Source organism: Triplophysa dalaica, chromosome 13 (assembly GCF_015846415.1).
Source record: "Triplophysa dalaica isolate WHDGS20190420 chromosome 13, ASM1584641v1, whole genome shotgun sequence".
In the NCBI taxonomy this organism is placed as follows: Eukaryota; Metazoa; Chordata; class Actinopteri; order Cypriniformes; family Nemacheilidae; genus Triplophysa; species Triplophysa dalaica.
Genome location: NC_079554.1, coordinates 23065708 through 23088590, shown reverse-complemented (window position 1 = coordinate 23088590; position 22883 = coordinate 23065708). Strand labels below are relative to the sequence as shown.

General features: G+C 44.0%; 2 protein-coding genes across 2 annotated transcripts; one reads left to right on the top strand and one right to left on the bottom strand.

The window, feature by feature from the left end:
- Positions 1–32: 32 nt before the first annotated feature.
- On the top strand, positions 33–5829 carry yy1b (YY1 transcription factor b). Its single transcript, XM_056763898.1, has 5 exons — positions 33–761; positions 1725–1887; positions 3778–3838; positions 3918–4076; positions 4160–5829. The coding sequence occupies exons 1-5, from the start codon at positions 239–241 to the stop codon at positions 4340–4342; spliced, it is 1089 nt and encodes a 362-aa protein (XP_056619876.1). The 5' UTR covers positions 33–238; the 3' UTR covers positions 4343–5829.
- Positions 5830–10284: 4455 nt separating this feature from the next.
- lrfn5b (leucine rich repeat and fibronectin type III domain containing 5b) lies at positions 10285–19536 on the bottom strand. Its single transcript, XM_056763895.1, has 3 exons — positions 19203–19536; positions 11534–12960; positions 10285–11443 (listed from the first exon to the last, which is right to left on the bottom strand). The coding sequence occupies exons 2-3, from the start codon at positions 12931–12933 to the stop codon at positions 10534–10536; spliced, it is 2310 nt and encodes a 769-aa protein (XP_056619873.1). The 5' UTR covers positions 12934–12960; positions 19203–19536; the 3' UTR covers positions 10285–10533.
- Positions 19537–22883: the final 3347 nt, after the last annotated feature.

Here is a 22883-nt window from a genome sequence, read left to right as displayed (position 1 = left end):
TCGCTTGCTTGGGCCCGTTCCTGTGCGCGCGCCGGCCGCCTCCTCTCGCGAGATTTGGTAGCAGAGCGTCGGGACGACGTGAACTCGTGTCAGGAGTGGAGGAGAGTTATTTGTATTATCGAGTGTGTGTTTGCGGATGTGAGGGGGTGTGTGTGTGTGTGTGCGCGCGCGTGTGTTTGCGGGACAACGAGTTGTGTTGTGTGCGCGTGTGTCTAACGCAAAGCTGGCGGACTTCGACATGGCGTCCGGCGAAACGCTGTACATAGAGACGGACGGCGCGGACATGCCCACGGAGATCGTGGAGCTGCACGAGATCGAAGTGGAAACGATAGAAACGACGGTGGTCGGCGGGGACGAGGACGAGGAGGACGACGACGATGAACATCAGCCCATGATCGCGCTGCAGCCGCTGGTGACCGACGACCCGAGTCAGATCCACCACCAGGAGGTGATCCTGGTCCAGACCCGCGAGGAGGTGGTCGGCGGGGACGATTCGGACCTCCGGGCGGACGACGGCTTCGAGGACCAGATCCTTATCCCGGTGCCCGGCGCGGAGGAGGAGTACATCGGACAGACTTTGGTGACAGTCGCGGGGAAGAGCTCCGTGGGGCGTATGGGGAAGAGGTCGGGCGCGGGCGGCAAGAAATCGGGCAAGAAGAGCTACCTGAGCGCGGCGGAGGGTACCGGGAGAAAATGGGAGCAGAAGCAGGTCCAGATCAAGACCCTGGAGGGGGAGTTCTCCGTGACAATGTGGGCATCGGGTGAGTGAGAAGCGGGTTTGTGCTCGATGTGAGTCCCGGGCCCTCAGCCAGGGCGTTGTCCGTTTGCAAGCCGTCCAGTTCGCGTGCCGTAGACTCTCCTTGTGATCGTTTCCGAGAGCTTTCCGGCCCGGTAAGGCAAACGTATCGGTTCGGGTGTTTTTGTTTTGAACGGAGGCCATGTTTTGGGTGTCGATGGGCGCCGCCATATTCCCCGACTCCAGTATGGCGGCCCGAAAAAATGGCGCCGGTGCGGCGGGACGAAGATGGCGCGAGCGCGCTGCAGCTGCTCCGTGTAGGCCGCGATGAGACCTGCAGTTGACCGTTAAACTTTCTCACGTTTAAATTCAGTTTCGGCGGGCTGCACTCTTTACATTTATCCTCTGAACAAACATATAAATGTGAACATATTTAAGACATCTAAAACAAACACGTCATGTGACCGCTGAGTTGCGTGTTTTCATGGAACTGTGACACGTTGAATACATGAAGGATGTCAGTTATTGACGTTTATTTTGACGGCTTTATTTAACGTTAAATGATATTTGATCTCGAGGGACCCGGATGTGCGGTTGTTATTGTGTATGAGGTAACAACATCACTATTTATATTCACATCTTTGTTTAGACAAACATTTTATTTACAACATAATTATGATTGAACGCTAAACCATCATAGAAATCCGTTTAGTGTCATACGTATCATCTTTGTCTTTAGATTTGATCACATTTGAGATTTCGTCACCTCAGAATGATAAAGTTCTGTCTGCATTCTGAGCAATTTCTTTATAATATTGAATGTTTGCATTCCATTTGACTTCCAAAACAGACGCAACATAAAGACATCACGTGACGTTAATAAGAAAGTGTGAATAACAGAAAGAACCTTATAATACAGAGGCAGGCAGGAAGTATTGATGTCCAGGCTTCTGTTGACCGTCACGTGTGATGTTTGTTTGGATTTCAGATGATAAGAAGGACATTGATCATGAGACAGTGGTTGAGGAACAGATCATTGGAGAAAACTCACCTCCGGATTATTCGGAATACATGACCGGGAAAAAACTTCCTCCTGGAGGAATCCCGGGAATCGACCTGTCTGATCCCAAACAGCTGGCGGAGTTTGCCAGGTGAGATGTTATCATCATCATCACCTTCATCTTCTTCTCTTTTAATGGCATTATCATGTTTTGCTCTAGTTTGAGTGTTTTCTGTGAATGAATTGTGATGTTTCTGCAGCCTCAGGTCTTAAAGACGCCCTTACAGTAAATGATATTTGAGCGATGTTTATTTGTTGATATGCTTTTATTAGAAGTTTGTTTTAAGTTGACAGTTGCATGTTAAAGCTAAAGAGAGAGAATTGATCTCTTTAAACTATTGATTAATGGGTGAGATGATTTGTGACCCTTGACCTTATAACCAGTCAAAAGTAGCAATAGCCAATCAAACCATTGTGTCAAAAAAACATGTCAAAATGATCCAGTTTTCCTTTATTAACAAAAATCATCTGGATATTAAGTGAAGATCATTTTCCATGAAGATATTTTGTATGTTTTTCTGCATCATTAACAGATAAAGTTTCAATATATTTACTGTATTTTGATTACTTGCACCCTCAGATTTCAGATTTTCAAACAGTTTGTAATTCGGCCAAATATCGTCTCATCCTAACAAACCCTGACATCAATGGAAAGTATATTTATTCACCTTTCAAGATAGTCTCCATGTTGAGAAATGGACCATAATGACTGGTTCTTTGGTTTAGGGTCACATCTGTGTTTTATGTGGCTAGAGGAGAACAGGCTTGTGGGTAATATAGTTTGATCTGTCGACGGACAGTAACTGCTCCAATCTCTTATTTAAAATATGAACGTAAAGCTGTTTGTAAAGACATTTCACTCACTGGGATTCTGTCTGTTTTACAAACACACTTAAAATGTTTCTTTCTCAGTCCCTTCAGTAAGAGTCCTGTTCGGTGAGTCTTTAATCTCAGGACACGCTCACATTGGTGATGAAAGAGTTTAATGGGTTTTTCATGTTCACCAACAGAAAACTGGTGGTGATGTCACTAGAACAACAAAACTTTCACTGGTCAACAGCTCCACACACACACACAGACGCACGCACACAGACGCACGCACGCACGCACGCACGCACACACACACAGACGCACGCACACAGACGCACGCACGCACGCACACACACACACACGCACGCACACACACACAGACGCACGCACACAGACGCACGCACGCACGCACACACACACACACGCACGCACACACACACGCACACATGCACACACACAGACACATCACACTCATACGCACACGCACACACACACAGACACATCATACTCATGCAAACATTCACACATGCATACACAGACAGACACATGCACACACACACAGACAGACACATGCACACACACACAGACAGACACATGCACACACACAGACAGACACATGCACACACACAGACACATACATGCACACACACACAGACAGACACATGCACACACACACAGACAGACACATGCACACACACACAGACAGACACATGCACACACACAGACAGACACATGCACACACACAGACACATACATGCACACACACACAGACAGACACATGCACACACACACAGAAAGACACATGCACACACACAGACAGACACATGCACACACACAGACAGACACATGCACACACACAGACAGACACATGCACACACACAGACACATACATGCACACACACAGACAGACACACACGCACACACAGACAGACACACGCACACACAGACAGACACATGCACACACACAGACACATGCACACACACAGACACATGCACACACACAGACACATGCACACACACAGACACATGCACACACACAGACAGACACATGCACACACACACAGACACATGCACACACACACAGACACAGACAGACAGAACTTTACTCTGAGCTGTTGCTGCTTCACGAGAGCATGAATGTTTTGAGCTCTAAGTTCTTGTTTTAATTCAGAATGAAGCCCAGGAAGATCAAAGAGGACGACGCGCCCCGAACGATCGCCTGTCCACATAAAGTGAGTGAATGATTGACAGCGTGCTCACAGAGACTCACTCCCACATGCCTATCTAACACCAGCTGTTTCTCACCTGCAGGGCTGCAGTAAAATGTTCAGGGATAATTCAGCCATGAGGAAACACCTCCACACTCACGGCCCGCGGGTTCACGTGTGTGCTGAGTGCGGGAAAGCCTTTGTGGAGAGCTCGAAACTGAAGCGTCATCAGCTGGTTCACACTGGAGAGAAACCCTTCCAGGTACCTTCATATTAACCTCTTTCTGTGGAAATATTTGTGTGATCGTGTGAAATGATCGCATGATCTGCTTCTCTTGTGTTTAGTGCACTTTTGAGGGCTGCGGGAAACGCTTCTCGCTGGACTTTAACCTCCGGACGCACGTCCGCATTCACACCGGGGACCGACCCTACGTTTGCCCGTTTGACGGATGCAATAAAAAGTTTGCTCAGTCCACCAACCTCAAATCGCACATTCTGACACACGCCAAAGCCAAAAACAACCAGTGAGCGCTTCTGTGTGTGTCCTAAAGCCCCGACGCTAAACGCATCTTAGCACTGGAGACGTGAACCGACGCTCCGCACGGTCGCTCGCAACCAATCAAAGAACCCGAAGGAACTTCCGCAAGTTGTGGTGACCCCTGCATTCATCTGGTCCAGGAGCAGAACCAGACCCACACTGACCTTCCCGAAGCCTTCGCGTTCAACAAGAAGCCACATTTCAGACGCTTTTTACCACAAAGACCACAGAAGATGACATTCGGACTGTAGTCTCATTTCTCACCTTTTACTTCAGTCTCCCTGCTCCTCGTAGACATAAAGCTTTTAATTTTGTATTTCTCAAGTGTGCATATTGTACACTTCTTCCTGGGATATGTTTAGTAATGATCATGAATGATCCCTGACGGTTTTCGAGTGTTCTTCACAGACGGGGTGATGATATTAGTTACTGTACAATAATGCTCAAAGTATTTTTATGTACCTTTCTTTGTGTTGGCTTTTGGTGTTTTGTATGGTTGTATTGGAACCATTAAATGCTGGCGTGAGATCATGTAGAATTGAGTGGCAGTGAGTCGGCCGTTTGTTTTCTGCTTTCAGAATGAGTTGACACCCATCTCAGCGCAGTAAACTGAAGTGTTAACTGTTGATGTTTTTCTTTGTTAGAACGTCTGTAAAAATCTGAACTATCAACTATCCTTTGTTAATATTAACACTTCATTTGTATTTCAGTGAGCTAAAATTAAAAAGAGGGGAAATCCTTTGTCACATTCGTTTGCATGAAAGCTGGAAGTGAATGAAGTTTTTTTAACACTGACATATGTTAGAATAAATGGTGAGATTTTGGGCGGCAAATTCATTCTTGTGTCTTTTTAAATCTCTACGGGACTCTTTCTTCAGTGGAACACAAAAGAAGATATTTAGAGAAATGTCTCCGTTGTTTTGTGTTCAGATAATGGAAGTCAACAGGGTTCAGTGTTGTTTGATGATCAACTTTCTTCAAAATATCTTCTGTTGTGTTCTGAAGAAGAAAGTAACTCGCACAGGTTTGACATGAGGATTAAACAATGATCTCTTCACAGGAAGGGTTATTTATCTGAAAGGTCACGCAAACAAAAGATAATCGATGAAAGTGTTGTAAATGATGAGGATTGATGGTTGTAAACTTTAAAGGCAGACATCTCTTCACTTCTGTTCATTTATTGGGTAATATACTTCACTCTTTAAAGATACATATAAATATATAAAACCATATTAACCTTTTTATTTCATCTGTTGGTTTATGTTGACCTTTATTTAAAGGAAGTGATTCAAACAAAATGGGGCTTTATTGGTGATAAACAGGTTTTGTCCTTAAATGACCTCTTGGTCTTGTTATGTTTTAATGCTTGTGTGGTGTTTGAGTCTCTGACGCCTGTTCTCAGTGAAATGACAAAATTTACTTGTCTGTGTTGCATCTAATTGAGAAAAACTAAACAAATGTTAAGTATTTTTATATACATGTTTATTGGACTGTGTTCATTTAAAAAAAAAAAAGTGAACCTGTGACGCCATATAAGGGTTGATGACAGGAAGTGACATCACTTGTTGAGGAAGAACAGCATGACACAACAGGAGTAAGTATTAACAATAGAATGTGTTGTTTGTTGCGATGTCTTCTGAGCTGAAATCGTTACACATTTCACATGATGGTTTGAAGAATCAGCGGCACATTTGAGTCTTTCATCATTAAAGTGTGTGTACATATAGTCAAGAGTGTCTGTACAGTGTGTACATATTAAGGGTTATTTTTATTCATCCTGGAAACATACATCAGGCCTCAGATCTCTGCTGTTTAGATGGTGATTCTACAGTGTCCTAATGTTTATTAACCTCCAGTAATGCAGTCATTTATTTTGCAACAACTTACATCCTGTCTAGATAACCTCTGTCCTCCAGACCAGCTCGAGCCACCCCCTCCTGCCCCTGGCTGTCTGACATTCTCTGGGATCAACGTAGTACACTCAGAGCTGCAGAGAGGAAATGCCGCAAAACCAAGAATCCTGCTGACCTAAGGGACTACCAGTCACTACTCTCCTCTTTCTCTGCTAGTGTTACCACAGCTAAAACATCTTTCTATACCACAAAGGTGAGCAATGCAGCTAACACTCAGGTGCTTTTCAAGACGTTTAACTCTCTTACATTTAGTCATTTAGCAGACGATTTTATCCAAAGTGACTTACAGTTGGGGTAGGCAATGGGTTAAGTGCATTCAAAAACAAAGACTGGTCTCATACAACCTAACACAGTATACAGAACTATTCATTCATTTTTTTTTATAAAGAGTAGAGAAGAAAAGAGTCAGAACAGATCAGTCAGATGTTGACGGAAGAGATGTGTTTTCAGGTGTTTCTTAAAGATGGCTACAGAATCTGCAGATCTTGGCAGATCATTCCACATAGGTGGAACAGATCCGGAGAAGGTGCGCGAGAGAGATTTTTAACCTTTTTGGGATGGCACCACAAGACGCTGTTCGTTTGCAGAGTGTAGGGATCTGGCGGGTACATATGTCTGCATTAGCAAATGAAGATAAGGTGGTGCCAAACCAGTGGTGGTCTTGTAGGCCTTGAATTTGATGCGAGTGACAATAGGGAGCCAATGTAGCTTAATGAGTAGAGGAGTGACGTGTGCTCTCTTTGGTTCATTAAAGATAACTCTTGCCGCAGCATTCTGGATCATCTGTAGAGGTTTGGTTGTGCAAGCTGGAAATCCACCCAGTAGCGCATTGCAGTAGTCCAGTCTGGACAGGACCAGAGCCTGTACTAGGACTTGCATAGCACGCTCTGATAGGAAGGGTCTAATTTTCAAGATATCGTAGAAGATGAATCTACAGGACCGGGCGGTGCTGGCAACTTGATCTGTGAAGTTGAGCTGATCATCGATCACCACTCCCAGGTTTCTTGCCTTTCTGGAAGATGTGATGGTTGATGAGCCCTGTTGAATGGGGATGTTGTGATGAGTCGTTGTATCGGCCGGGATTACAAGCAGTTCTGTTTTTGAAAAGTTCATCTGCAGGCGATGGCCGTTCATCCAGAGCGAGATGTTGGCTAGGCAAGCTGAGATGCGTGCAGAAACAGTCGGAACGTCTGGTCGAAAAGAAAGGTAGAGTTGTGCATCATTGTGTAGAGCATAGCAGTGATAGGAAAAGCCTTGTTTCCGGATGACAGAGCCTAGGGATGACATGTACACAGAGAATATCAACGGACCAAGCACTGAGCCCTGAGGCACACCTGTGTCGAGATGTTGGGACTCAGACACCTCACCTCTCCAAGATACTCTAAAGGACCTACCCGAGAGGTAAGACCTGAACCATTGTAGCACCATTCCGGAGACCACCATAGTCTTGAGGGTGGACAGGAGGATGTGATGGTTAACGGTGTCAAAGGCGGCAGATAGATCCAGTAGGATGAGAACAGATGAGCTAGAGGAAGCTCTTTCCAGTCTCAAGGCTTCAATGACAGAGAGCAGCGCAGTTTCAGTGGAATGGCCGCTCTTGAAACCAGTCTGGTTGCGAAAAAACAAACACTATCCCTCTCTTTCCCTCAACAGGTAGTGGTCTAACTTTTGTTGAAACTAGTAACTTTCTATCAGCACCTAATGTATTATTGCTCCTGTATGACATCACGTCATTGCTCCCTGAATTCTATGTTAATCGCTTTGGATAAAAGCATCTGCTTAATGACTAAATGTAAATAATTTTTTCTTTTGTTTTTTATATTGCTCAGATATCCTCAAGAAGGAGATACAATGAACGAACAGGTTTGAAAAGAGAACAAGCAGGTTAAGATGGAGCTTCGTCTTCATGAGTCTGTCTGTTGAACAGGTAACACTGATCAATCCTGATGAATAATAATCAATAAGATGAGGAGCTCTTCACACCTCCAGATGAAACTGATGGTTGTCTCATGTTTCAGTTGCCTTGGCAACACATTTCTGTTCCCATCTAAGATGCAGGGAGGGCATGCGGCTGTGAGCTCGATCTTTCACCTGCTGTGATGTCAAACACATCTGCAAGATTAAATCAGTTCATAAGACGTTTAGAAGGACTTGTGTGTTCTTCTGCAGGGACGGATTATGACTTCAGAGGCCCAGGGTTCAGTCACCTCCAAGGCCCCCCGACCACAACTGTTCCGTTCTTTCCCTTAGCTGCACAGTCATAGAAAGTGAAAGTTAAGATGATATTGAATATCAAAACCGTTGATCGCTCTGCGTCAAATGCCTGCGCTACGCTCAAAATAATATGTACAGGGTTTATAGAAAACTTATATTAGCTACACAGACAAATATTTAGAGTGGACCAAATATATACTTATTTATTGCACCACATAAATAAAAATATTTCTCAGCATAAAATGCCACTGTAACATGTCTGTTAACATCAAATCATCAAGCAAAAGATTCAGAAAAGGCTAATTTAATTGAAAAAGGTAAAGATAACAAATTTTTACAGTTTATTCCCATAGGCATTGTGTAGGCTATGGAACCCATATTTAATCCTTTGTTTTCATTGCTCATGCTAGTCAAAGGCCCACTGGCCCGGTCAATAACCCATCCCTGCTCTTCTGCTGTGATAGTGAAGCGTGGTGAATCAGTGTGGTCAATGTTGAGTGATTTGTTCCTCTAGAGCTCAGATGTTTGGAGACATTAAGTGTGTATCAAGCAGCTGGTTTACCTCTGACAATCTCAACAAACACTTTCAATAATCAGCTGAATGTAAACACACACACATAGCCCATCAAGACATTACACACACACACACACTCAGAGTTCACTCATGATCGTGTCATGTAGAATAATTATGAATCATTTACACATGATATGATGAACGATGCTGTGGGTGTTATTCTGACATCGATCAGACTTTAACACACTCCCAACTTCTGTTAAACTACAAAGTTTTCATTGCATGGTTTTGTAGTTTTCCCAGAAGCAGTCATCATATTCAACATTAATGAACATCAGTATTCCTTCATGAATAATGCAGACGTTTGGAATTGCTCCGGCACAGGTATGAAGATTGTCTAGAATCACTCGCAACATTAATATTCCGTCCTCACCGTCGATAGTTAATTGAGTTGATGAATAATGTAAAGTGACAAAGTCAGGTGATGGCGTTAAACTTTCCTCTGTTATTAGTAACATTATGAAAGAAAATAGAAATTCAGATGTAAGAAATGATTTTATGACCTTAAGTAAAGGAGGAGTTTCTGAATGTCCAATAGCAAAAAGACAATGTGTCTTTATTCAGTGTTATAATATATCAATAAACAACAAGATAGAAGGAATAATCATAAAGATTCTGTGTCCTCATTAGATGCTCATCCAGTCCTGTAAGTCACTCTGTGTATTTTATAACTCAATGACACACTGTGTTGTTGTTGTTTTTGGCGTGACATGTTAGAGGCAGTCTGATGACGGATGGAAAAACTAAACGAACTGCGTCTTTTACCCGTCTGTCATCATCTCTCATCACATCTAAAGCTTCTCATTTACAAACATCAGCTCTCATTCTGAGAGGAAAAAATAATAATGTGTATATGAAGAGTTTGATTCCAAAATGACACATTTTCAAAAATCATGTTTTTTATTGTGCATTCCAAATAATATCAGTCAAGCAGCAGTTGGTTTGTTTTGATTGAAGCCATAATAAATACAAATTTTAAAAACTGAGTTATCTCATTTTGGAACCAAACTCTTCAATGTACTGTTAGACGGGTTTCCACTCATCAATGAAAACACGCACATAAGAACATAAACCATCAAATATTTTTCTCACCACGTCTCTTGAATATAAGTCACTTCATGTGTTTGATGATCTGTCTAAAAATCTCTCAAGATGTTTTGAAATTAGGGAACCAGATGACGAATGTACGATAACATGAACGTACAAATGTAATATGGCATGAACACGTACAGAGTTTTCACAGTTTATTTAACACAATTGAACATGTCTGTATGCAGTGTTTGTGTTGGTATTCAGTAAAACAAAGAAATATACAAGTCATCGTACTGTGGTGCTATATTCAAGAAACAGTATTTCATTTGTGCTTATAGAAAACATTGGCTTCTTCCAGTCCTTTCTCAATCTTCTGCGGTTCAAGTGTGGCCACGAGCGAGCTGGACACCAAAGGTCTTTACAGTCTGATAGTATAACACCAAGAACATTATAATGTGCTCTCTAGAACCCATTGTGACTGAGAGAGAGAAGAGCTCCCGCCGTGTCTCTCCATCTGTGGAAGATCTCCTCCGCTCATTGATAAGCTGCGTTTGGATCGCAGGCTGCCCGACTGCTGGTAAGTCACACAAGTGGCCGGTTTACAGGAGTCTACGTTCAGAGAGTGCCGCCGGCTCGCCCTCATGCAGCCCACTGGAACCGTCTGATAGTTGTGGAGATTCTGTAGTCGAGCTCTTCTTGTTCCTGGAGTCACCATGGTGGAGTAGCCCCGTCCAGCAGCTTGAGGACGAACCCTGGCCGAGTTGTTCTTGTTGCTGTTGTCCAGCTCCACGCTGACGGGCGGGTCGGTCTGAACTCGGGTCGGTCGCAGGGGACTGGGGGACGCCGGGTGCCAGCTGTGGCTGGCGGAAGAAGTGGAGACTGTGCAGTCGGGCAGGGCGGGTTTGGAGATTCTGGCGGCGGATTCCGTTTGCGGCGACACCTTTCGAAACCCGTCTCGTTCCGGGCCTAGGACCTGCTTTGACATGGACTTGATGATGCTGCAAACCTGCAGCTGCTCGCTTCTGGACTGAGAACGGATGTCTCCCAGCTCCACTTCTTTCTCCACACCTTCCTGGTTACACACTCTGTAACGCACAATGAGGAAGATGATGAAGGCCAGAACTGAAGCCACGATGACGCCCCCAATGATGACCACGATGGTGCCGCCGAGGAACTGAGACTGCATGAAATGACAGCGGAGATATTGCGCCTCTGTGGCGAAGTGAACACATCCCACCACGCGCGTGGCTGTCAGCATAGTCAGGGCATCATCGTAAATGGCCAAAACACAAAGATCGTACATGGTGCCTGCTGCCAGATTGTTGACCGTGATGCTTTTACTGGCAGGGGGAATCATCCTGTAAAGAGAGACAAGGCAACATCGGTGAAGTCAATCAGCACTGACTAATGTTTACATCATCATTTGAATTCAAATCAAAATACGTCACCTGTACACGAGAGAGTCATCGTAGGTGCCATTGTATTGGACCTGGAACATCCGAATCCCAGGAATATTGCGCTGAAAGTTGAACTTGACCAGAGCGGCAGAGGCTGTGATTTCCGAGATCAGTACCCGCTTGTCCTGTCCACTTTTGTTGGTGGCAATCGCAGAGCCGGCGTCGTCGCCGCCGCTTTTGGCAGACGTGGCGATGTCGGACGACCCCGGGTCGGGCTCCCGGACCATACTGGTGTTGTTGGTGAAATGTGGTAGTTTGGTGATGAGTAGATCCACTGTCTGCTGTGCCTCTCCAGACGGGTTAGACGCCACGCAGGTGAACGAGCCGGAGTCCTTCACCGTGCTGATAAGAATGTCTAAGGTGCCATCGGTGTGGACTGCCGTGCGGCTGGAGTTGGACACCAGTCTACCGTCGGGGGCGATCCAGTGCATGACGGGATCAGGGTCGCCGCGGGCTTTGCAGCGTAAGGACACCTGCTGGCCCTCCAGCGCCCGTGTTTCCTGCGAGTGTCGCGTGATGAGTGGAGGTTCACAAAGGAACTCCTCCTCGGACACCGTCCAGAAATAGCGGCCGGCGAGATGCTGCGGTGCTGCGCATGTCTCCAGATCGTCCTCTCGTCTCAATCTCCTAAGCCAAAGCAGCTCGCAGTTGCAGTGCAGAGGATTCCCTCCGAAGCTCAGAGCAAAAGACGTTGGGCCCAAAGCACCCGACGTGGCCAGAACACCCGCCCGCTGGAACACCGGGTCAGGCGGAAGTTTGTGGAGTTTGTTCGAGGTGACGTCCAAGCGCTTGAGCTTCTGAAGTCCAGAGAAGGTCCCTTCAGGGATATAGTTGATCATGTTGTGGTCCAGGTTCAACGTGTGCAGACTGATCATCCGTTGAATGGCCACCCACGGGGCGCTCTCCAGATTGTTGTAGGACAGATCGAGTTCCTCCAGGGCCAGGAGGTCATCGAACGCTCCGGTGTGGATGTCTGTCAGCTGGTTGTTGTTCAGAATGAGATGGTGCAGTTTGGACATGCCGCTGAACGTGTCGTTTGTTATGTGCGTCAGACGGTTGCTGTCCAGGTGAAGAGCGCGTAGATTCTCCAGCTCGTTGAAGGCCTGAGGCGAAACTGAGCCTATCGTGTTCCTGGAGAGTGTCAGGTCCACCAGCTTAGTCATGTTGGCGAAATCCTTACGCTTGACACTCGTGATGAAATTGTCCCCCAGTCGGAGCTCCATCGTGTGTCTGTCAATGTTGGGCGGGACGAAAAGCAGACCCTTTTTATCACATAACGTGGCCAAATTGGGGGACAGCACCTGACAAACGCAACGCTTGGGACAAACTTGGATCTTATGGGCTTTCAATGCCATGACGACAGCCATCAAGAAAAATAGGAAGGTCTCCATCTGGGTCCCGGGTATTAATCAACCAACCTGTGTGTGTAAAGAGAAGAGAAAGATTTGTCAATGGTTTATAGATAAACACAAACATCACTACACTTGTTTCTCTGTTGTATTGACATGCAGCCTCGTATGACAGAACGTTTTCAAACAGACTATGTGGAGTTTATTCAGTATATCGCAGACCGCTGTGACATTTGTTTATTTAAGCCTGTGTGTCAGATCATATAAATGAATAGTTTTAAAGTTTTAATTCTAAATATAAACAAACCTTTGATAAAGTTCAGTAACGTAAAAGCCACACACAAAAAAATGAATGAGCTCTTGTGATGACAGGGACTCAGATGTCTTGTGACATGTCTGAAAACAGAGTGGTTGAGTGAATCTGATGGGACATTCTTCCTTTTGTGATGTGGTGTTTTTGATATGATAATCCTGACACTTCATCTTTGTGTGTGTGTGTGTGTGTGTGTGTGTGTGTGTGTGTGTGTGTTTTTACGATGAAAGACCCTCGTTAAGTTACTCTCACACAACACGCAACAATCTCTTTACATTGATCTTCCTCAGCTCATGATCCTCACAAACATCTTCTCTCAATGACTCTCAAGTCCTTCACATGATATACATTTCATATCAACTAGCATTTGTAATATTAGCAGAGGTCATGACTGGTTCATATAGCTGTGTGTTGTGTTGTGTTGTACTGCACACATCTGAAGTGAAATATAATTCTTCTTCGTGTTTATCTTGAATTACAACCATCTGACCCTGAAAACTCAGCAGCTATGAATTTTTTGCTTTCTGAACAACCGCAAGACACAAGGTGACATCTCAGCTCATTGGTTCACATGACTTCTGTGATTTGTAACCTTGTAAATTCACATCTTGCGCTTGTGTGTGTGTGTGTTTTGAAAGCGTGACATGTCAAGCATTTTTCAACAGTGTTTCAGAAGCACTGGCTCATGTGTTAATAAACTTCCATACGTCGCCTCTGTGATCACGATACTGTCTGAACAGACAATAGAGCAACTGAGTGTAATAATAGGCCATGAAACAAGTTTTGATCCCAACAGCACCTGTCATCTCACACACACACCAGAACCACAAACTGTAAAACCAGAAACAAAATGCAAAACATAAACATTAAGTGCTAAATGTAAAGATAAAAGGCAGGTGACAATATAATGGTGTGAAAGTGAGAGAGCTACACAAGTGTCTCTAGAAAACCTTTCCTGAGTAAACAACAGTGAAAGTATTAGCACTAAGACATGATCATCATGTAATGAATGGCTTGAGGAAGAAAACCGCTCAAGATTGTGTAGATCCCATCACAACTGTAGACAAACACTGAAGATGATAATAAATGTTTCTTTCCTCTTGTATTACTAAATGCAGATGAAAAAAGTATAATGACATCAACTCATGGACGCGAGCCCAGTAATCCCTCACTGTAACAGCTGTCGCATGTGTTTTCACAGCATTTTGTTTCCAAATCTATTTTACACATCAACTGCAGCCCAACTGAATCACACGATGAATGAAAAGATATTTCAACAAATACAAAGAACATTACAAACAATGTTAACACAACTGAAACAGCCCATTATCACACACATCATGTCCAGGCTGGGCTTGTAAAGCCATGGCTTGGATGCGTCAGCCGTGCCGCCATTTTGGACCAGACAAAATTGTGTTATGATAGAAATAATTTGATGAGCTTTTCTAAACGTTGTGTTTTTCATCCAGATAAAACTCACTCCCTGTTCATGGCCTTGATGTTATCACGCTCAAACATAAATGCAAAAACCACTGCGTGTCTCCAGACTCACTCTTGAACTCCGTCTCCACACCCTGTTTTAATGCTCTTGGTCTTATGCACTTGTGTGTATTTTGACTCGGTCTCGTCTCGTACTCCAACATGTTCTGATTCACCTTACTGGCATCCCATCCAAATATTAAAGACATTGAGAAGACATCTCTTTATGGGCCAAAAGTGAAAGATGTTTCTGTGACTTTTCATGGCGTCTCCTGATTGTCTGATATTGACGTCCAGTGAAACTCTGTACAAAGGAAAAACTGGTTGAAATTTTGAGTTTATCAGAATAGTTTCAGTGTGCATGTGGAAATATATCAAGTGAGACTCTTTGAAATAAACTGAGATGAATGTAGTTAGATACCAAGCGTTGAATCGAGGTAAAAAATGGATGAATGAGCATTGAATCACTTCTTTGACCTCCAAAAATCCCCATTATTGTGATCAGTGTTTGCTTTATTTGATCTCTCCGCTCTTCTGCTTTCCTTCGGCAATAACTGTGTTCAAATACATTAGCTGTGGCAAAGAGACGATGACTTCTGATGATTAAACTTGTTTGGATCACTGACAATAATCGGGTTTGTGTTATTAATGTGTCGGCTCTGTGAATCTGTAGTTTGAGGTTTAAGCTGATATACTGTGAATGTTTTTTGGAATGAACACAGAATTAGTTTGATGAGTCACTAGTGTTGATATTTGTATGATGAGTGTTGATGTCTGTTAAATGTTGTTTATTTCTCTCAACACTTGTGCATTGACCAGTTACACATCTCACACTAGTCATCAAATCGTCAATAATGTCATTTTATCAGCCTGACCATTATCACAAGAACAACCCAAACTTATGTTAAAGCATCTCAGTCTTTATCAGTGCACAATTGTTTTTAAAAACCGTGACACGACTGAATTGGACAAAAGTCAAGAGACCAACTGAAGCAAACACTGATCACAGTAATAGTGTTTAAAACTGATAGTGATTTAATGCAATTAACATTGATTTAAAGGTTGCTTTGCTATCTCACTGCGTTCAAATCATTAAACTCAGTGAAAACTGAAAGTAGTCCGATAAACTCCAGATTTGAACCAGTATTGACATTGTACAAAGTCTCCTGTTCATCAATACCAGACGTTCAGTAAATGTCATAAAAGATGTAGAAACACCTTTCACTTATTTTATTGTAATGATGACTTCCCCTTGAGCAAAGATGTGACATAAACAGGGGCGGACTGACCGGTGTCAAAGTCCAAAACGGCCGTCCCACCGACCCTCTAAAGCCGTGACCAGAGGCGGACTGGCGGACACAAATTATAAACGTGAACGCACACGACGCGAATGCACACGTAACATACACCCCCCCCACACGGTCGGTAGAATTGGTGGAGGGCCGAATTTGCTTCCCAGTCCGCTCCTGGACATAAAGACGTGTTTTGGACATACTGGATGTTAGCTCAGGGGGAAGTCATCATTGTAATAAAATTACCTTTACACCCCTCACTGTGGCCTTTATTCCCCTCAACTAATAATATTTTTAAACTTAATATCAGTAAGTAAATAAAACAGTGTACAGGTACAGCGGGAAAATAAGTATTTGGCACATCAGCTTTTTTATCAGTAAGGGGATTTCTAAGTGGGCTATTGACACAGAATTTCCACCAGATGTAGCTATTAAGCCAAATATTGAATTTATACAAAGAAATCAGAACATTTAAGTATACAAGTTCAGTCATAATAAATAAAGTGAATTGTCACAGGGAATAAGTATTGAACAGATGAAGGTGACAAGGTGCAAAATGGCATAGAAAGCCAGGAGATCACCTGAAATCTGTCAGTATTGAGAGAGAAACCCTGCCCCCTATCAGTACTAATTGATATCAGCTGCTTTAGTCCTAATTGATGGCCTATAAAGGCTTCTCATTACCTAGGAGGCACACAGGAAAGACTTCATTATGGGTAAAAGCAAAGAACTCTCTGTAGATCTTCGAAAAGCATTTTGATGGGAATGGTTATAGGCGCATTTCCAGAATGCTGAATGTTCCTGTGAGCACTGTGGGGGCCATTATCCGGAAATGGAAAGAGCATCAGTTCACCATGAACTGCCCACGATCAGGTGCTCCACGTAAGATCCCTGTCCGAGGAGTCCAAAGAATAATCAGGAGAGTTCTCAAAGAGCCAAGAACCACTCGGGCAGAACTTCAGGAAGACCTTGCATCAGCAGGTACTGTTGTTTCAAAGAAAACTATAAGCAATGAACTGAACCGCCATGGCATCCATGCACGCTCACCACGCAAGACTCCATTGCTGAACAAAAGCATGTTGAGGCTCGGTTAAGTTTGCAAAAGAGCATTTTGAGAAGCCAGTGGATTATTGGGAGACTATAGTATGGTCAGATGAAAGCAAAATTGAACTTTTTGGCAGTCATTCTACACACCATGTTTGGAGAAGAAATGGCACTGCCCACCACCCCAAGAAGACCAAACCAACAGTTAAGTTTGGGGGTGGAAGCATCATGGTTTGGGGCTGCTTTTCAGCAAGGGGTACTGGCAGACTTCATATTATTGAAGGCAGGATGGAGAAGATGGGGAAATGTACCGGGACATTCTGGATAAAAATCTGCTGCCATCTACCAGAAAGCTGAAAATGAAAAGAGGGTGGACATTTCAGCAAGACAATGATCCCAAACACAAGGCCAAGGACACCAATGAAGTGGTTTCAAAGAAAGAAAATCAAGCTGCTTGAATGGCCCAGTCAATCACCTGACCTAAATCCCATAGAAAATCTATGGAGAGAACTAGGATTCTTGAGGTCTTAAACCTGATGTGTATAATGGAGTCACCAACAGATCACCTGTTTTGTTTTCTAGATGTGTGATGTCACACTCTCTGCATATCAAATCATGTTGAGATCAGCCGCTATTGTTCAGACTTCTGTGTTTGCCCAGCAGCTGCAGGCTGCATTAGTTGGCACGGCGTCTGCATGTTCAGCGGGCCGCAGCAGAGATGTGATGTGAATTCCCTCTGAGATACCGCTGTGAATGTGCCTCCAGTTTCTATCTCCCACCAAACACTCCACCATCAAATCTGAAGTGGAAACACGCCTGTTTGAGAAGATGGCAGATCTGGACATGATCTAAAGTGTTTTCACGCATGCACAGGCGCTTCTGTGAGTGTATTCAAGAGCCAAAGAACCAGTGGTTTATACATGAGTGTGTCACTGCAATAATTCACATTCGCCCATACATGCATGATATCAACACAGTCCACACACCATAACATCACACAATGTCAGCTGTAAACAGAAACCTCTTACATTTTGGCCAACAATTATGTGCGTCTCTGTTCATCAAATTCTGTGATATATTAACTTCACCTGACAGACCTTCATAACTCGACCTGTCTATCAAACATCCACATCTAGAACAGATTTGAGCACTTTATCTATAAAGAAGCTCATTTCTCTATTGGATGGGTGCTTCACACGTAATATCAGCAGAGATACCTTTTCAAATGCTTATTATTATTATTTGATTGTTATTTTTAATTAAAATATGACCAATGATAACAAATATATGAAGAGTTTGGATAAATGTGCATTCAAATTTATATTAATCAAACTGCAGTTGATGTGTTTTGATTTAATCCATAATAATTCCACAAATACAGCTACATAACACAATAAAAACATGACTTTTGAAAAATGTTCTCCTTTTGGAACCAAACTCTTCATTTTAGAGTATTTCTCTCATATTAATGCTTTAAACGAGGTCTGCGTGTGCTCAGATGTTTTCTCTTTTTAAGACTCCAACAAAAACCAGCAAATATTAAAAAGACGCCAGAAACAAAAAGACTCCAAATAACGTTTGATGTGCAGCTCTAACATAAGATAACAAAACAACAATATTTTATTATTTCAAGCCAGAACATATTGTTTTTTTTTATTTCATTTTATAAAATCAGCGGTCGAATAGACAATATTTGTGTTTATCTTGTAACAAGATGTGTGAGATGAAGTTTAGGCCTCATCATGTACACAACACAAGAAAAACATCTGAGATGAAATCTGATGAAACTTATCAAACAAGAGAAAAAATGCAATTCTTGATCATTGACATCATGAGTCTGAGGCCAACAGGAAGGTTTAAGTTTGTAAATGTGCTGTAATAATAAACTGTATTTGTTTTCAGCTCAATCATTTCCTCAAATCAAGTCAAATAAAATCACTGGCAAGACTGAATGAATGGAGACAGTTAACTGTGACCTTCAGTGTACTGTTCCACTTCAGCCCTAAAAACATCACATTTTGGCATCATGATCGTATAGATACCCTCGAGATTTAAATGATGTGAATTCTGTCTCAGCATCAGCATCTGAGGATGATGTGAGAACAGAAGCCGATCAGCCAACGATGAGAGAGAGAGACAGAGAGAGAGAGAGAGAGAGAGAGAGAGAGAATGAAAGAATTTACCTGAAGAAGATATCAGCTTCGCTTCATTCCGTATTTACACAGAAATCTTCCAAGTTATCGCATTTGTCAGCGAGTCCACCTGATATCGCTTCATTTTCAGATGACCCACATAGATATCAGGGCGATCCTTACATCACATAACAGCATCATTAGCGTCACGTGCCCTTCACAGCTCCATCCTTCAGCTTCATTGAACGCACGCACACACTTACTCGCTCACAATGTGCATCGTGTTATGTGTGTGTGTTAATAAAACCGCAGACAGACAGACAGACAGACAGACAGCCAGCGGTGTTCCGTTATAGCTCCAGCCGGGATCGCCTCTCCGCATTACGCCTGCATGCACCCAAATTACTAATCCTACTACGGCGAACGCCTGAGTCATGAATATTAATGAGCCGTGCCTACGTCACCCGGCGACCATCCAATCGAGCAGTTGGCACTGGAATATTAATCAAGCAATGGTCACGTCGATTGATTATGTTTTGTTTTATATTGTATTTTTGGTTATATGTTGTATTTTATTCTTATATTTGATATGTATCAATCCGTTGCCAACATTGTATGGGTTATATTTATTGCCGACGTCAAATGGCGAGATGTTGTTCATGAATATGAATCTAACCTTTTCTATAGTAGGATATCTGTGTTCTTGGGTTCGTCAGAGAAAACGCCTTTGAGGAGACGGAGAGTCTCGCGCCGGATCTAAATCAGTCAGTCTGATCGGAATAATACACATTACACACTATAATGTGAATAAAACACAGATGAATGTGCTCTAGCACGGTTAGTCATAGACTTTGTCCGATTTAGGCCTATAGATTTTACTACAGTAACCTTAATTTGGGGGTTTGGGGTTGCGGTAAAGCCCTATACTGCTGGAACTTTAGCTTAAATTCCCCGTCAACTGGAAGTTGCGAAAGTTTTTATTGTATTGCGACACATTTTGAGTGAAAAGTAATTTCAATTAGGAAATTAGTGGGCGTGGCTTGCGTTTTTCACTGCGAATTGATTGGATGTGTAAAAACAGCTGTTGTAATGAACGAAACTGGCACCTGACTGTTGAAGGGGAGGGGTTAACAGATGCTCCGCCCAAGTCGTCTAATACACGTCATTTGAGATGGATCGTCATTTCAGGGCGGAAGTGCATTTTCAGATTTTGAGATTATGAGGGCACATGAACTTTAAAAGAAAATGACCCACACATTGAAAACTATTTACTATATTCGCTTTTGAGTTGTCATTTTTTATTTCTCTGGAACTTTAACAATGACATTTGAAATGAAAATATGTTGCAATCCTCAAAAATCCATGTTTCTAGCCTACTATTTTTACTATAGTAAAACCACGGTTCATATTCGTAAAAAAAAAACTTTAATTCTCTTTAAAATGAAGTGTTGTTTTGTAATATATACAACCATGGAATGAAAGTGTAGAGTTAGACAACAGAGGGACGTTGTCTTAATTTTTGGCTTAAGGCAGATTACAAATTTACAGTACAAACAATTATAACATCTGAAAAGAGGTTTGGAATTATAGCATCTATTCTATTATATAAATATATGACTCATCTTTTTAACTGACAGATTGTCAACATGATAACATTATTACTGTACGGTTCTTATCATGTGTGTCTTCTATCACTTCAGACAGATGTTTTGATCTGGTGCTTTGTGATGGATTCTGCTGGCGGGCCGGTGTGGCTTCATCTTGAAAATAACTGTCATGTCATCTTCAGGGCCGTCTGCCACACTTCAGCTCCACAACGCTTCTGAGACGCCCAGCAGCTCTACAACATGAGCTGAGATCATCTGAGACACACACAGAGACACACACACGCACACAGACACACACACGCACAGAGACACACACACGCACACAGACACACACACGCACAGAGACACACACACGCACAGAGACACACACACGCACACAGACACACACACGCACAGAGACACACACACGCACACAGACACACACACGCACAGAGACACACACACGCACACAGACACACACACACACAGAGACACACACACGCACACAGACACACACACGCACACAGACACACACACGCACACAGACACACACACGCACAGAGACACACACACGCACACAGACACACACACGCACAGAGACACACACACGCACACAGACACACACACGCACAGAGACACACACACGCACACAGACACACACACGCACAGAGACACACACACGCACAGAGACACACACACGCACACAGACACACACCACACACGCACACAGACACACACACGCACAGAGACACACACACGCACACAGACACACACACGCACAGAGACACACACACGCACAGAGACACACACACGCACACAGACACACACAGAGACACACACACGCACACAGACACACACACGCACACAGACACACACACGCACACAGACACACACACGCACAGAGACACACACAGAGACACACACACACGCACACAGACACACACACGCACAGAGACACACACACGCACACAGACACACACACGCACAGAGACACACACACGCACAGAGACACACACACGCACACAGACACACACAGAGACACACACACGCACACAGACACACACACGCACACAGACACACACACGCACACAGACACACACACGCACAGAGACACACACACGCACACAGACACACACACGCACAGAGACACACACACGCACAGAGACACACACACGCACAGAGACACACACACGCACACAGACACACACACACAGCACAGACACACACACGCACAGAGACACACACACGCACAGAGACACACACAGAGGACACACACACGCACAGAGACACACAGAGACACACACACGCACAGAGACACACACACGCACAGAGACACACACACGCACACAGACACACACACGCACACAGACACCAACACACGCACACAGACACACACACGCACCAGAGACACACACACGCACAGACACACACACGCACAGAGACACACACACGCACAGAGACACACACACGCACAGAGACACACACACGCACAGAGACACACACACGCACACAGAGACACACAACGCACAGAGACACACACACGCACAGAGACACACACACGCACAGAGACACACACACGCACAGAGACACACACACGCACAGACAGACACACACCGCACAGAGACACACACACGCACACGACACACACACGCACTGGACACACACCACGCACAGAGACACACACACGCACCAGAGACACACACACGCCACCCAGACACACACACGCACAGAGACACACACACGCACAGAGACACACACACGCACACAGACACACACACGCACAGAGACACACACACGCACAGAGAGACACACACGCACAGAGACACACCCACACGCACACAGACACACACACGCACAGAGACACACACACGCACAGAGACACACACCGCACACAGACACACACACGCACAGAGACACAACCACGCACAGAGACACACACAGAGACACTCACACGCACAGAGACACACACACGCACAGAGACACACACACGCACAGAGACACACACACGCACAGAGACACACACGCACAGAGACACACACGCACAGAGACACACGGACGCACACACACACGCACACAGAGACACGCACAGAGACACACACACGCACACAGACACACACACGCACAGAGACACACGGACGCACACAAA